The sequence below is a fragment of the Sinocyclocheilus grahami genome, unplaced genomic scaffold (genome assembly GCF_001515645.1).
Source record: "Sinocyclocheilus grahami isolate Dianchi unplaced genomic scaffold, SAMN03320097.WGS_v1.1 scaffold46.1, whole genome shotgun sequence".
Classification (NCBI taxonomy): Eukaryota; Metazoa; Chordata; class Actinopteri; order Cypriniformes; family Cyprinidae; genus Sinocyclocheilus; species Sinocyclocheilus grahami.
This window is the reverse complement of record NW_015505225.1, coordinates 2,233,309-2,248,991: the sequence shown is the minus strand read 5'-3', so window position 1 is coordinate 2,248,991 and position 15,683 is coordinate 2,233,309. Positions and strand designations below refer to the sequence as shown.

Genomic DNA, 15,683 nt, shown 5'->3' with positions numbered 1-15,683 from the left:
ATTTATCCCCAAAAGTAATCATTGTAAATGTAATTGCCTTTGATTTTTAGAAGTGATAGCTACAGTATTCAATTGCATTACAGTCCTTCCAAACTGTAAGGTGTGACAATGATACAGTATCATTATAGACCAATCTAATGACATTTCTTTTTTAGTAATCATAAACTGATATGGAAACAGCAGAGAGTGAATATGTGATGAATACAGAGGGTTTTGCACAAGCTCCACTGACTGCCTTTAAAGGAGATTTTAACAGTGACTAACAGGAACCCTGCACTGAAGTTGGTGTCTGGCTCATAGTCTTCCTGTTTACCTAGATAACTGTCATTCTGTGGTGTAAACGTGTGAGAATACGTGTCTGCGTCTACGATTGAACATGTCAGTTTTTCTGTGCCCATCTAAGACTGTTTTTGCACACAGTAATACTCATAACAAGTTACAGTTACTCCTACATCTCAACAGAACAGACGGCAAACGATCCAGCCACCTACTATTTGAAGTAGGAAACTGAGAAACCTCAAGTGAAGTGTTTTCCGTGGACTGAAACTGCTTTTTCATTGTTCAGTGAATGAGTAACAAATTGTTGTTGAAACCTCAGTACCCCATAACCCAATGAGTCAACAGTTTTAGTGTAGTTTCCTAAGCAGAGACCTCCATTCTCTACAACTCATTTGTCAAACAGGACTGAAAGAGGATGTATGACTAAGAATGATAACTGACAAATTGACAGTTGTAAGCGAATAGAGGTTAGCTATACTTTAAGTGACGGGCTAAAAAACTGTTTTGACAGCTTCTACACAATGAGAATGTTTTTTTCCGTTATACTTAATCTGTTAATCTAGAAATGTAATGTAATTTTGATGATTCATATATAAAACACAATTATTTTAATAGGACCAATCTTAGGACCAATCTAGTTTCTCTTATCCTATGACTTTGGTTTAACGGTTGGCAGTAAAATGTCATCAACATGTAAATGGAAACTTTTGTGGCATATCTTTCTAGATTTGTGGGTTTATCTTCTTTTTTTTTTTAATACAAACAACTCATCATCTTATTATAATCTCATTATCATAGGATCATTACAGGTTGTCATACCAAAACATACTGGAAAAAGATGCTATATCATATCTATGACCCTAATAAATGGGCGTGAGATTTATTTTTGATGTAATGATCTAAAAATGCATAGTGTAGACAAGCAGTTTGTGGGTTAATCAAAGCTTGACTATTTTGGGGTTTGGGGTGAGGAGCACACACACATTCACACACTTCTTTGGCAGCTGACTATGACCTCTTCTGCCCCACAGTCTAACAGATTCAACCACACACACACCCTGGCACACACATTCAAGTATTTTTTGCTCCAGTTGCCTTCTTTAATGACTTCAACATGGGCCTGCCAGTATTTTTTATTTTAGCAATGGTTCTGAATTTAGCTCACAGCAGGGACATGCAAGGTAGGTTCATATTGTCTCAGGTTTAATTCTTTTTGCTTAATTTGATCAGATGATGCTGTTGTGTTTTCTGGTCCTTTTGAAAAGCCTGCATATTTTCTGGTAGTCTAGATACAAAAACAGACAGATTTTAGGTGGAATAATGTGAATTAATAGCATTTGATCAAAAAAAATGTGAACACACAATCTGTGCATTTCATTTCAGTCTGTGACTTTGCTCACACTGAGAAGACATTTCCAGAGAAAAGGGAGGGAAATAATTTCTGGCGGGCTTTGCAGTTGTGCATAGTAATAATAATTTTTTTTATTATCCTTTTGTTTGAATCATTGCTATTGATATTTTGAGCTTTTTTGAGTCTTTTAAGTATGTGATGATAATGATGATGATGATGATAATAATGATAAAAATCTGTTAAATCTGTTGCGCATTGAGAAGAGCTGCATGCAATGAATGAAGATTCTTTCACAAATTCTGCTTTAAGCATTTCCACTGTCCTTCGCCAGACATCCTTATTTGAGAAAAACATTTAACCACGTAACCTTTCATTCTGAAACCAATAAATGCTGGGGCATGGAAGCAATCAATTCTGGCTTGTATTTATTTGGTAGTACTGATTAAATTAGATTCCTAGAAAAGATACAATTATTTTCTTTTGTGAAAATTGTTCAGTAGACATTCAGTAGCAACAGAATGCAAGATGCTTTTTTTCAGATGGCAAAAAAATGCTTATTGCAATTGCTGGCTTTAATTAATTAATTATTTTATTTTGTTTGTATTTTTTTTTCTTGCTCAAGCCATTATTGTAAGATTTGTAACATAATCAAATCAGGTTAGTATAATGACGCATTCAACAGCTGTGATTTTGAACACAGAATTGTGTTTGCATGTAATCAGTTAAATGCCGTACAGTGGTATGTGTGTGGTTTACAGCAGCACGCAACATGTGTGTAAAAGAGCTGTGTTGGAAAGTCTTGTCACATGACTGAAAAACCAAAAACATCTGCTTCCTTTTGTGCAAAGTAGCTCAATTTCCATCCCAGACTCTATGCACGCTGCATGTGATGGCACTTTCTTTCTTTCTTTCTTTCTTTCTTCCTTGGAACACAAATGAAGATATTTTGAATACTGTGCTGTCCTCTCTTTGCAGAAAGCGGACTGCATGCAAAAAGGATGCAGAAGCACCATAAAGTAGTCAGCCATAAAAGTTGTATGACTTTTTAATTATTATTAAGGTGATTTTTGTTATTTTGGAATTTGACAGGCCCAGTCCCCATTAACTTTAATTACATGGAAAAGAGCAGCCAGGACATTCTTCAAAATCTCTTTTTGACCTTCTACAAGGGGGAAAAAAGTTTTTTCAGGTTTTGAACCACAAGAGGGCGAGTAAATAATGACAGAATTTCTATTTAAACTCTCCTTTTAAGAAAGTGGTTTCTTAATTTACTTTGGGTTACATAATATATGCCCTTCAGGATTAATTTCACAAAATGTTAGGGGGTGTTAAATGGACATGTCAAGAAATCCTTTTGTTGGCCGCCCTGTCACAAATGAAGAAATCTGCCAGAGTTTATTAAGAGTGCCAAGTGCTGACACTTCCCCTGACTGTGCTTTATATATGTGGGGTTAGAAGGGGACACAATGGATGTAAACAACAAATAAAATTAGTTGTTGCCGTAATGACTACTGTAATGGACTATGTCATTAAATCTTTGAGTAATATTCATCCCTCTCTCTTTATTATAGATTCAGAGACCAGAGAGTTGGATCTTGATCAAACAGTGACAGGGATTTTGGGGGAGGATGTCTACTTGCATTGTCTGTACATTGGACAAAGTAGCATATTGTTCTCCTCCTGGAACCGTATCGATTCTTCAAACAAGGCAAAGAAAATGGCAGGCTACAAGTCCAGTGCCAAATCTTTCGCAAGAGAAAACTTTGACATCCCGGCATCAATTACAAACCTTACTGTAAAGGTGAACGTGACAAGTTTTGATCAAGAGGGAGAATACACATGTGTCTTTGACTCTGATGAGGATGAAACAAAGGAAACCATGTTTCTTAGTGTTATTGGTGAGTATGCAAAAATGTATTTCCCCCCAGAAAAAAAGGAACTCTTATGGGTTTGAAATGATATGAAGAATGAATAAATTATGACAAATTCATCAATACCTCTGTTTTGTCTCTAAGCTCGGCCTGATGTTGACATAACTGTGAAAAAGGAAGTTGTGAATAGGATCCTCTACCATGCTGTCACTTGCTCTGCCTCCGGTGCCAAGCCTGAGGCTGTGATTAGATGGGAGATCTCTGGTGCCCTTCCAAAAGACGACATCTTCTCTGTGAACATGATTAATCCGGTTCATCCCAATGGCACAACCAGTTCAATCAGTGTACTTCGCTTCCCCCTAATTATGAATAATGAGAGCACTGTTACCTGTGTGGTTGAGCATCCAGCTTTTACTGAACCCAAAAGAGCCAACATAGAGGTGGATACATTTGGTAAGTTCTGTTCTGTAGCTTTATTAGAAAAAGCCAGGGAGTGCAAGACACATAAGCTACTTTTCTGTTCTTTTGCAATAGCTAAGGATGAAACCTAAAAGAAAGAACTGAGAAATCAAGTTGGTATTCTCCTACTGCTTGCTCTTTGCGCTAAGGTTGCAAGTGTTTCCTGTGCTACCGTCACATTTGTAACAGCTGTCTGACCACAAACGTAGCATACTGTGAAGATACAGTATAGATGTGTTCCTTTTAAAATACAAAAACAGCAAAATTGCAAAGAGTAAACTTCAGTAGTTCTGTTTTTTTTTACCATTTATTACAGACAAAAAGTGGCTGATAAAGAAAACTTATGAATACTGGTGAACTCAGCGAGATTGTTCTCACAGTTAGCAGTTTATTTGCTTGTTTTCAGGCCTGATTCACAAAAACAGTTTTGCAAATCGAGAACAATACCAGTCCAAAAATGTAGTTCCGAACATAATTTGCACAGTGCAGTTCTTGATCTTGCAAACCTGTTAGTAGCTTATGTTATTGAAGATGCAGCAGTCTACTTCAATCTAGCATAATTTTTGGAACCATACAGCATCTCTTCACTGCTATCCAGGCTTTTTAAAATGCTGAAGTCTGTTATAGTTATAACAGTTATAAGTCTGTTCTCCATAATTTGTTCAACTACCTAACCCATGGTTGATAGAAAATGTACAGTAATAGAGCAAGACTGACATTTGACTTGTAATTTTTGTTTATAAGACAATCAGTAAAGGCCTTATTGACATTTACCCCTGGTTTCACAGACAAAATGTAAATCTAAAGCTGTTTCAACTGAAAGAAACTTGCACTGACTGATCTTAAAATATGTCAATGCCTTTGTTTTGTCTCAAGATGCACACCAATAATGTTTTTTTCTAAGGCACGTTTATAAAAACTACTTAAATGTCCTAATTGATCTATTGCCTAATCCTGGCTTAACCTAAGCCCTCTCTATGAAACCAGGCCATAAAGTGTTCTTAAGTGTTAAATGCTCAAGTGTTTAAATTCTTAAGTGTTAAATGCTAAACCCTTTTGCAAGTGGTTAGTGAATAGGTATTTGCACTCAGAATACTGCAATTGGTGCAACTGTTTAGTCAATTTCTTGAATCATGACAGCTAAACGAAGCGTCTTTCATTCACTGAGAAATACCTTGCTTGGAGCTATAGTTAGCATTTCCAACAGCTTGGTAAACAGACAGAACAGCTGTTTAAACTCCTCTAAACTCAAATGTATGCTTGTTTAACCTTAAGATTAAACTCACAGATACTCGTCTCAGTTTTCTAAACAGAACAGTTTCTTTGTCATGAACTTCCCCTGTTCTTATTGGCACTTTTCTTCTTTTTAACAGTTTCGCCTGTTATAAGCATGAAGACCGTCCTGGTCCAAGAAGGAGAAGAAGACTTTCAAGAGGTCATCTGTTCAGCAACAGGAGGGAGGCCACATCCAAATATCACATGGATACTGCCTGAATTCAAAAACACGCCACCTTTACAGAGAAATGTCTCCAAACCAGATTCAGTTATCAGTTCATATCAGTTCCCATCAGATCCTTTTGAAGGAGATAATATCTCTTGTGTATTTAGCTATGCATTTCTCCCATTCATAAACACAAGGACAATCACTTTGCCAATTTACTGTGAGTACCAGCACTATTGAAACTGAATAGATGCACATATGTAGAATATTTAAAGCACTTTCTAATTTGTAAAACTTGTTTCCATCTAGATCTTTCCTCACTTCAGCTGAAGAACCTTGATTATGCCATTAACAGTGAGAACCAGACTTCATTGGCACTTGTGAAGGGGGACACGGACATTACAATCAGGATGGATGTTTTGAGCAATGTACCAAGTTATAAAGTGAAATGTTCCAGGTAAGATGTTATAATATCATCCCTGAAGGCCTTGAATATGAGCATAAAATGAAAATTTTAAATGAGCACTGATACAACACGATACTGTCAATCTACAATTAAAAATTAAAATATTGTATTCTGGTGTGTTGACGACAGAATAAACACACTGAAACAAGTTGTAAAAAGCTTGCTTTGCACTTTTGTATCACTTCATCAAGGGAAGGCCAACCACTACCTGAGGATGTGGATGTGGTTGGCAACAATCTCTTTGTCAGAGGACCTGTAGATCTGCACCTTGCTGGACAATATCTCTGCCAGGCCTCTTACCGTAGACATCAAGTTTCCCTGCAGTTTACAATTGAAGTAAATCCAAAAGTCCTACTGCCAGGTACTATATTTGCTTTCATAATATCATCACACTGTACTGATATTCTACACTCTATAACCAAGGATTGTCAACTAGAGTATAAGCTTGATTTAATTTCACTTTCAGTGACATTTCCCCCAAATATCAGTGTGAATTTAGTAGAGGATTCAGACTACTTTCACATTGAATGTTTGGCCTCCAATGCTGTACCTGCTGCAAATGTGTCCTGGGTTCTTCCAAAAGAGATTAATAGTACAATTCAGTCTGAAGACACACACTATAATGGATCTTATTCTGTCAGAAGTGTGTTGACTGTGCCTAGCTGCATGGCCCACAAATATGTAATTGAGTGTGTAGTCGACCATCCTGACTTAATGGAAGAAGAGAGGCGGCAGATTGCTCTTCATGTGTGTGGTAAGTCATTGTTGGATAGATGGATGGATGGATGGATGGATAGTACAATGATGATGATAAAACAATGGATGGATGGATAAATAGTACAATGATGATAATAGAACGATGGATGGATGCATGGATGGATGGATAAATAGTACAATGATGATAATAGATGGATGGATGGATGCATGCATGGATGGATGGACAGTACAATGATAATAATAGAACAATGGATGGATGGACGGATGGATAGTACAATGATGATAATAGAACAATGGATGGATGCATTGATGGATGGATGGTTGGATGGATGCATGCATGCATTGATGGACAGTACAATGATAATAATAGAACAATGGATGGATGCATTGATGGATGGATGGATGCATGCATGCATTGATGGACAGTACAATGATAATAATAGAACGATGGATGGATGGATGGACGGATGGATGAAGGCATGCATGCATGGATGGATATTATAATGATGATAATAGAACTATGGATGGATGGATGCATGCATGCATGAATGGATAGTGCAATGAAAGTAATAGAACAATGGACGGATGGATGGATGAAACAATAGATGGATGGATAGGTTATCAAATGGATGAATGGATGAATGGATGCATAGTACAATGATGATGATAATAGAACAATGGATAGATGGATGGATGGATGGATGGTTAAAATATTAGATGGATGGATAGGTTGACAAATGGATGGATGCATGCATAGTACAATGATGATGATAACAAAACAATGGATGGATGGATGCATGCATGGATGGATAGTACGATGATGATGACAGAACGATGGATGCATGGCTGGATGGATGGATCGATATGAACAATGAATGGATGAATGGATGAATAGATAGGTGGATAAATAGATGCATAGATGAACAACAAATATGCGTATGCGGATGGATGCGTATGTGGATAGAACGATGGATGAAAGTATAGAACAATGGATGGTTGAATGAATAAATAGATGCATGAATGAACAATAGATGCATGGATGGATGGATAAGCTGATGAATAGATAGGTGGGTGCATGGATGGATGGATGGATGGATAGAACAATGGATGAATGGTTGATGGATAAAATGATAAAGTATAGATGGATGAATAGATTGGTGGATGGATGAATGGATGGATGGATAGATGGATGCTGTTGACATGGGCAGCTCACAGGTTTTAAAACACAGCTATCAATCAAACATTCTGACATGTAGTTTATGTTTTTTGGTTGTAGCACCACCGAATATTACCCTGCAGTCTAGTGTTGAATGGAACAGTGACATTGCTTACACATCGCTGGTGTGTTCAGTGCAGAGCCAGACCCCAGCAGCAGCCATCACCTGGGCTGTGGAGTGCCATGGCATTGATATTAGCTCTAGTGAACTTGTAATGACTCGACCTGAGCTTCAGCAGAGTCATATGGTTGTCGCTCAGAGTATGGCACGTATTCCTATTTACTCACATGCCGGATGCACCGTGACCTGTGTGGTTGAGCATCGAGAGTTAGAGAAACCCGAGAACAAGAGCATCGTCCTCCCATCCTTAGGTAAGTTTTACTATTACATTAACCCCAAAAGTAGTTTGACGCTTGAGCCAGACTTAGAAATGAATGAATGTGATTGCAATAGGAAGCTAAATGTCAGTCCATTTATACATTTTAAATGACCTAATTATCACTGTGAAACTGCTATGCTTCTTATCGCTTGAATTTAAAGAAATAATCTGCATTCAATATAAATTAAGTTTAGCCCTAAAATGACCACTACAAAATCGACACATCAAGTAATGAAAATCTCTTTGCTTTTAGGACCGTCTGTAAGCCGTGCGTTTCTGGGGGAAGAGAGTTACACTCTTATTTGGCATGCTGTGTGTGAGTACAGCGGCGATGGGGTGAAACCCAACATCTCCTGGGTCTTTCCCGATGAAGACACTGTAATACTGGTGACTACTGAATCCAGATATGATGGAACTAAAGTAGAAGTCCGTTTAACTCATGAATTTCAACTCAGTCAGTATGAGGGGAAAGATTTGATATGTCTGATTCAGAACAAGCTCGGCAGGGATGAAAGACGGACAATACATGTTCCAAATTACTGTAAGTTTTTCTCAACCCTAAAATATTGACTGGCCTGATTTCTGGTTATTCATTCAGTAAAAGTAATCTGCTTTTTCTTTCACTTAGCTATCTCATCTATTGAGGTTTTAAACAAAACCACACTTGATCGTAGAAGTCATGGCCAGAATGAGCATCGTTTATCACTGCAAGAAAACCTCTCGAATCAGAAGATACTTCTCAAAGCCCACGGCAATGTTCCGTCGTACAAGACAACATGTTACAGGTATGTTGAATCATGCATGCTTAAATATGGCACGACATATACAAGAATTCAAAGTTACAGAAAAACGTTGTGACCGTATCACGGCCTGTTATACAGTTCCACAGCACTCTCAAAGCCTAAATGCAGCACACAGATTTTTCTTTCATTTCAGACACCCAAAGGGATAAATAGAAAAGGCAAGGGCTAGCTAAAGTTTTCACATTCATTTTTTTACTGCATCAGGCTGTGAAGTTCTGAATTCTTTTTGCTTGACAATAAATGCGGCAACATTTCTAATTTTTGTTTAGTTTAACTTGAAGTACTAAAATAACTAAAGCCAAATTAACTAAAACTAATAAAAAAATATATAGACATATTAAATACTAAGAAAAAAGAAAAAAGCACAACACAACTACTAAAAGGGAAAACAGAAAAACAGAAAATATTTAAAATAATAACAAAAACTGAAATAGCTATAATTATGCTGCTTAGCCCAGTAAATAGTCCAGTAGATCCTTTAAATCTGTCATTCTATAAGAACACATACCCAAAATTAATATTCCATATATAATTTACTCATCCTCATCTTGTCTCAAACCTTTATGACTTTGTTTCTTCCGTGGAACACAAAAGGAGATATTCAGAAGAATGTTCATGCTGCTCTTTTCCATACATTGAAAGTGAATGGTGACAGATGCTGTCAAGCTCCAATAGCGTAGTTATTGTTAACTAAAACTAAGCATAAACAAATCGTTTATGGTAATTGAAATCAAGCTAAAATAAAAATATATTATGATATTCAAATAAATCAAATATATTACATAAAACATTTAAACTTGAAAATTGGAAATGCTAATTGCAGCTAATGAAATAAATAAAATTAAATACGTTTTTGAAATACAAAAATTGCTAAAACTAGTAAATAGCAATACTAAAAATAAAATAAAGCTAAATAGAAATATTTAAACACTAATAAAAAATGACAAAACCACAACAAAAATTAAATTAAATTAAGATGAAAACTTGCACACTTTTTTGAAAAAAGTAACTTTTTGTGTTCAGAGCTTGAGAGTATGTGCCAACATTCAGTTTCACTGTATTGATAAGAGCAATGTTAACGTGTTCTAAGAAAGAAAGAAAAAAAGAAAGGTCATGAGTAAATTATGACAGTTTTCATTTTTGTGTGAACTGTCCATTGTAATGTAGTTTTGTTTGTGCTAATTTCAGACATATTGATCAAAACTCTTCTAAATCTTCCATCTAGCAGTTTCTAGAGAAAAATAGACTTTTGAAAGTTGTTAAGACATGCCTCTGAATTGTTCTCATCCCAGGGAGGACGGGTCAGCAGCTGACACAGAGGGCATGGCATTAGTTTTTACAGAGCCAGTGTCTGAACTGGATGCGGGATTGTACATATGCCACGTCTCGCACCACCACCACACGGCTAATGTTTTCATTCGGGTGGATGTAACTAGTGAAGAGACTCAACACAGTGAGTTTTCCACATATCAGTACTGGTAGAATATAGAAGTGTGGTGAATTGGTTTGTAATGAATGTTTGTTTTCCACAGTGATATTCATCATTATTTGCTTCTCGTCAGCTGCTGCAATCACCCTCATTTTGATTATCGTTTTGGTTGTCCTCTGGTGAGTAGACTAGCTTTCTAACAAACTTAGGTTAGATTCTGCTGTTTTCTTTTTGGATATTACCATACAGGTGAGATCGGTGGAGGCAAACAGGAAGCAAGGTAGCTTACCTAGACCAATGACATGCATCGTGTTCATAAACAGGATACATGGCTGGCACAGAACAAGACCGCATCTACCACATTTGTGCTTTCACGCGACATAAACAGATGCATGTTCATGTCTCAGCAATGGAGAATGATGTCAATTTAAATTGCAAACATATCTGTGGCTTTGATTTAAAAAAAAAAAAAAACTTGACATGTAAATTTCCTATTGTTGTCTTTCTAGTAAAAGTGGGAGAAGTCACTCGTCACAAAAGGTACAAAAGATAGACAAAGTGTTATATAATCATTTCAACATTTTGTCCAATAAATATCAATGGCTCATTTTTATTATTTTTTTTTCCAAAAGAATAACAGGACGGAGCGTGAGTCTCTAGCAGCTCTAATGCAGGATCCTCGCTGCCCAGAGAAGAAGGTGATTCCAGGCACAGCTGGGCCGCACTATGCTGAGCTTGTGCACTATTCCATTGTTTTTGATGCTAAAAGCACAGTGTGACACAGCTGTTGGGTTTAACGACTGTAATATATCAGTTTTTGCACATACTTGTGGAGTTTGTGGCAGCTTGAGTGCATGCGTTTAAAAAGGGGACATGCTTAAGATATTCATTCATTGTTAATCAGACTGTTATGCCGATGATGCAATTTGTAATGAAAAAAACAAAAAAGAAAATGGAAATTTGCTTCGTTTTCTCTACCCAGCCCATCCAAGATTTAGATGAGTTTTTTTCTTTATCAGAACAGATTTGGAGAAATCTATTGCGTTAGTTGGCTTTGCGTTAGTTGCTCACCAGTGGATCCTCTGCAGTGAATGGGTACCGTCGGAATGAGAGTCCAAATAGCAATACTAAAAATAAAATAAAGCTAAATAGAAATATTTAAACACTAATAAAAAATGACAAAACCACAACAAAAATTAAATTAAATTAAGATGAAAACTTGCACACTTTTTTGAAAAAAGTAACTTTTTGTGTTCAGAGCTTGAGAGTATGTGCCAACATTCAGTTTCACTGGATTGATAAGAGCAATGTTAACGTGTTCTAAGAAAGAAAGAAAAAAAGAAAGGTCATGAGTAAATTATGACAGTTTTCATTTTTGTGTGAACTGTCCATTGTAATGTAGTTTTGTTTGTGCTAATTTCAGACATATTGATCAAAACTCTTCTAAATCTTCCATCTAGCAGTTTCTAGAGAAAAATAGACTTTTGAAAGTTGTTAAGACATGCCTCTGAATTGTTCTCATCCCAGGGAGGACGGGTCAGCAGCTGACACAGAGGGCATGGCATTAGTTTTTACAGAGCCAGTGTCTGAACTGGATGCGGGATTGTACATATGCCACGTCTCGCACCACCACCACACGGCTAATGTTTTCATTCGGGTGGATGTAACTAGTGAAGAGACTCAACACAGTGAGTTTTCCACATATCAGTACTGGTAGAATATAGAAGTGTGGTGAATTGGTTTGTAATGAATGTTTGTTTTCCACAGTGATATTCATCATTATTTGCTTCTCGTCAGCTGCTGCAATCACCCTCATTTTGATTATCGTTTTGGTTGTCCTCTGGTGAGTAGACTAGCTTTCTAACAAACTTAGGTTAGATTCTGCTGTTTTCTTTTTGGATATTACCATACAGGTGAGATCGGTGGAGGCAAACAGGAAGCAAGGTAGCTTACCTAGACCAATGACATGCATCGTGTTCATAAACAGGATACATGGCTGGCACAGAACAAGACCGCATCTACCACATTTGTGCTTTCACGCGACATAAACAGATGCATGTTCATGTCTCAGCAATGGAGAATGATGTCAATTTAAATTGCAAACATATCTGTGGCTTTGATTTAAAAAAAAAAAAAAACTTGACATGTAAATTTTCTATTGTTGTTTCTTTCTAGTAAAAGTGGGGGAAGTCACTCGTCACAAAAGGTACAAAAGATAGACAAAGTGTTATATAATCATTTCAACATTTTGTCCAATAAATATCAATGGCTCATTTTTATTATTTTTTTTTCCAAAAGAATAACAGGACGGAGCGTGAGTCTCTAGCAGCTCTAATGCAGGATCCTCGCTGCCCAGAGAAGGTGGTGATTCCAGGCACAGCTGGGCCGCACTATGCTGAGCTTGTGCACTATTCCATTGTTTTTGATGCTAAAAGCACAGTGTGACACAGCTGTTGGGTTTTACGACTGTAATATATCAGTTTTTGCACATACTTGTGGAGTTTGTGGCAGCTTGAGTGCATGCGTTTAAAAAGGGGACATGCTTAAGAAATTCATTCATTGTTAATCAGACTGTTATGCTGATGATGCAATTTGTAATGAAAAAAACAAAAAAGAAAATGGAAATTTGCTTCGTTTTCTCTACCCAGCCCATCCAAGATTTAGATGAGTTTTTTTCTTTATCAGAACAGATTTGGAGAAATCTATTGCGTTAGTTGGCTTTGCGTTAGTTGCTCACCAGTGGATCCTCTGCAGTGAATGGGTACCGTCGGAATGAGAGTCCAAACAGCTGATAAAAACATCACAATAATTCAGAACGACTCCAGTCTATCAATTAACAGCTTGTGAATTGAAAATCTGTGTGTTTGTAATAAACACATCTATCAGGTTTCTCCAAAACTTCTCCAAATCCATTCTAGTCAACATTTGAAGTGGATCAAAACCTTTCATCAAAGTTGTCCTAAAACCAAAATGCGGTCTTGTCTTAGGACAACTTTTTTGATCCACTTCAAATGTTGACTATACTGTACATCTTGAATGGCCTAAGAATGAGTAAATGCAAATGTTTTTTTGGATGAACTATTCATTTAATATGAATATTTCATTAGTGGTCTCAGGGTTTTGGACTCAACTGTATATACACATTTTTGATATGTAGTTGTTCCTTTTCCTCAACTACAAATACCGATTGTAAGGAAAAGATTGAAGTAGCTTGGTATTACTTTTAGCATTATGATTTACTTCGATAAGTAGCATTGTTTTATAAATATTATGAGCCCGTTTTTATTGATTTACCACTTTTTAAGATTGTTGCTTTGTTCTGACTTACAGAGATATACTTTAAAAGTCTGGTTGGTGTGTTCTATCTTGTTTTCGTTCCAATTGTACTTGTAGCTCACAAACTGACTGAATTTGTAGCGCCGTAGCGCTGTCTGGTGGCCCTGCAGTATATAGTGGGAGAATCTACAACTGGGACTGTAGAGTCCAAGTCTGATATTTTGGTTATAAGATTTTACTCCCTTCACAGTCTCTGTTTGAATGACGACTGGTCTTCCTTTGTGTTGCTGTAAGATGTAAGATTTCCAGGTTAAATAATGTCACTGTGACACTTGTAAAAATACAATAAAATACTTGACAAGTTTAAATACTTATCGAGTCTGTTTGTTTATGAGGTAAAAAATATTATTCCAATCATAAGACGATATATGACAAATACAGTTTTCACAAAGGACAAAATTCTTTGAATGTCACATTATAAAATGTACTTTCCTGTTATACTGATTTACAAAACATACAATGTTGAGAAGAGATTTGAACCTTGAGTTAAACTGAATTATTGCTCATAAACCTTTCATACACAGTCCATACATAAAGAAGCAAAAAATGTACTTTATGTACATTTATCGTTTCTTGTACAGACAAGGTTTAAGTTGAAGAGCGACTTTCTTCACGTTCCCAGGTGCTTTTCCTGTCTTTATGAATTCAAAGGAGTAGAAGTGGCTGTTTTCGGTGTCCTAGAAAAAAATAGATGAACATAAATAGCTTGTAAACAGCTCTTTTCTTTAAGGGTCCAAATCACTGCATGTTGCCTTTTGGCGTCATGTACATAACTCATTTGCCATGATAACATAAAAATGACTCTGAAAGGGTGTGTTATATTAGGCTAAGTTTTTATATTCATAACAAAAGCATTACTTGGCTCTATAGATGCATTTTCTAGATTTGTTTTAGTTTTGTGTAAGAGGATGGGTGTTATTTTGCTATGTCCCATGCACTGCTAATTAAATTTGAATGATAGTAGAATAGTCAAATCATAAAATTAAAAAAAATTTTGTTCTCCTGTTAATATTTTGTTAAATAAGAGATTACTCAATTTGAGTGTATTGATCATTTGGTAATAAAAACTATATATTTATTTAATAAAAAAAAGAAGAGTTTGTCCATGTCCCTTGAATGGTTGTCCACCCTGTGGTATTGGGGAATCCACCCCTTTAAGAAAAGGCCATCCACTTTAGTGACATCAGGACAACAGATTTTTTTCAAAATATGTACGTTTAAAAATTCTTTTCAACAACCAGACTAAATATTTAGCTAGTTTGAGTTTGTTGTAAGCTAATATGCTAATTGAAGCTCAAAATGTCCACCCTGTTGGCCACTTAGACTCGATAGAGTGGACATACACATGACAGGGTGGACATAGCATTCATTTGTAGTTAATATTGCTAAAAACTAAAATGAACACATATCAATGTGACTGAGGATGTAATTTTATTATATATTATTATTATATTATTTTTTTTCGAAGTTGAATAAATGTGTTGTCATATTTTGTCATGCTTTGTGCGTTCTGCATAATGTGTCCACCCCGTCATGTGCTGGTCCACCCTGTTATCTTGATTACAATAATAGTATTAATAATAGTTTAAATAATAATTGAATCATATCTATATAATCCAGTGCGTTCAATAGCTAGGTGTGGGGGCAATAACATGCAAACAAAAAACTGCATCCAAATATCAGTTTTCTCCAAATAAGAAAAAAATTAATGTGCGAGTTTCTTTAAAAACACATGGTTTACATAAATTTTTTTATGTATTTATAATTTGAAAGCAAACAAATAACCGTTTAGGAAAGGGACATCATACCTTTCAGAAAATATAATTTGCATCTTAATATTGCAATGAAAACGTATTTAACAGTAATATATATGTCCATGACAGGGTGGACATATGGTTTATGCTTCGAATAATGGCCCATACTTATCTAAAAAAA

General features: G+C 36.1%; 1 protein-coding gene across 3 annotated transcripts; it reads left to right on the top strand.

The window, feature by feature from the left end:
* Window positions 1–1,275: 1,275 nt before the first annotated feature.
* LOC107582615 (uncharacterized) lies at window positions 1,276–13,185 on the top strand. 3 transcript variants are annotated; one of them, XM_016268529.1, is made up of 14 exons: window positions 1,276–1,460; window positions 3,202–3,528; window positions 3,646–3,954; window positions 5,334–5,621; window positions 5,711–5,858; window positions 6,059–6,228; window positions 6,334–6,621; window positions 7,861–8,172; window positions 8,434–8,721; window positions 8,809–8,965; window positions 10,276–10,436; window positions 10,516–10,591; window positions 10,922–10,952; window positions 12,711–13,185. In XM_016268529.1, the coding sequence occupies exons 1-14, from the start codon at window positions 1,394–1,396 to the stop codon at window positions 12,855–12,857; spliced, it is 2,769 nt and encodes a 922-aa protein (XP_016124015.1). In that variant the 5' UTR covers window positions 1,276–1,393; the 3' UTR covers window positions 12,858–13,185. The 3 variants fall into 3 exon arrangements, with proteins under 3 accessions (XP_016124015.1, XP_016124014.1, XP_016124013.1); XM_016268528.1 differs by lacking the exon at window positions 12,711–13,185 and adding an exon at window positions 11,045–11,199; XM_016268527.1 differs by lacking the exon at window positions 12,711–13,185 and adding an exon at window positions 11,042–11,199.
* The last annotated feature ends 2,498 nt before the right edge of the window (window positions 13,186–15,683 follow it).

What these genes read in the sequence shown, in the direction of transcription:
- LOC107582615 (XM_016268527.1), top strand. Translation starts at nt 1,394, where the DNA reads ATGGGCCTGCCAGTATTTTTTATTTTAGCAATGGTTCTGAATTTAGCT. An exon ending in CATAGAGGTGGATACATTTG is followed by an intron (nt 3,955 to 5,333) that starts GTAAGTTCTGTT and finishes TCTTTTTAACAG; the next exon opens with TTTCGCCTGTTATAAGCATG. An exon ending in TATAAAGTGAAATGTTCCAG is followed by an intron (nt 5,859 to 6,058) that starts GTAAGATGTTAT and finishes CACTTCATCAAG; the next exon opens with GGAAGGCCAACCACTACCTG.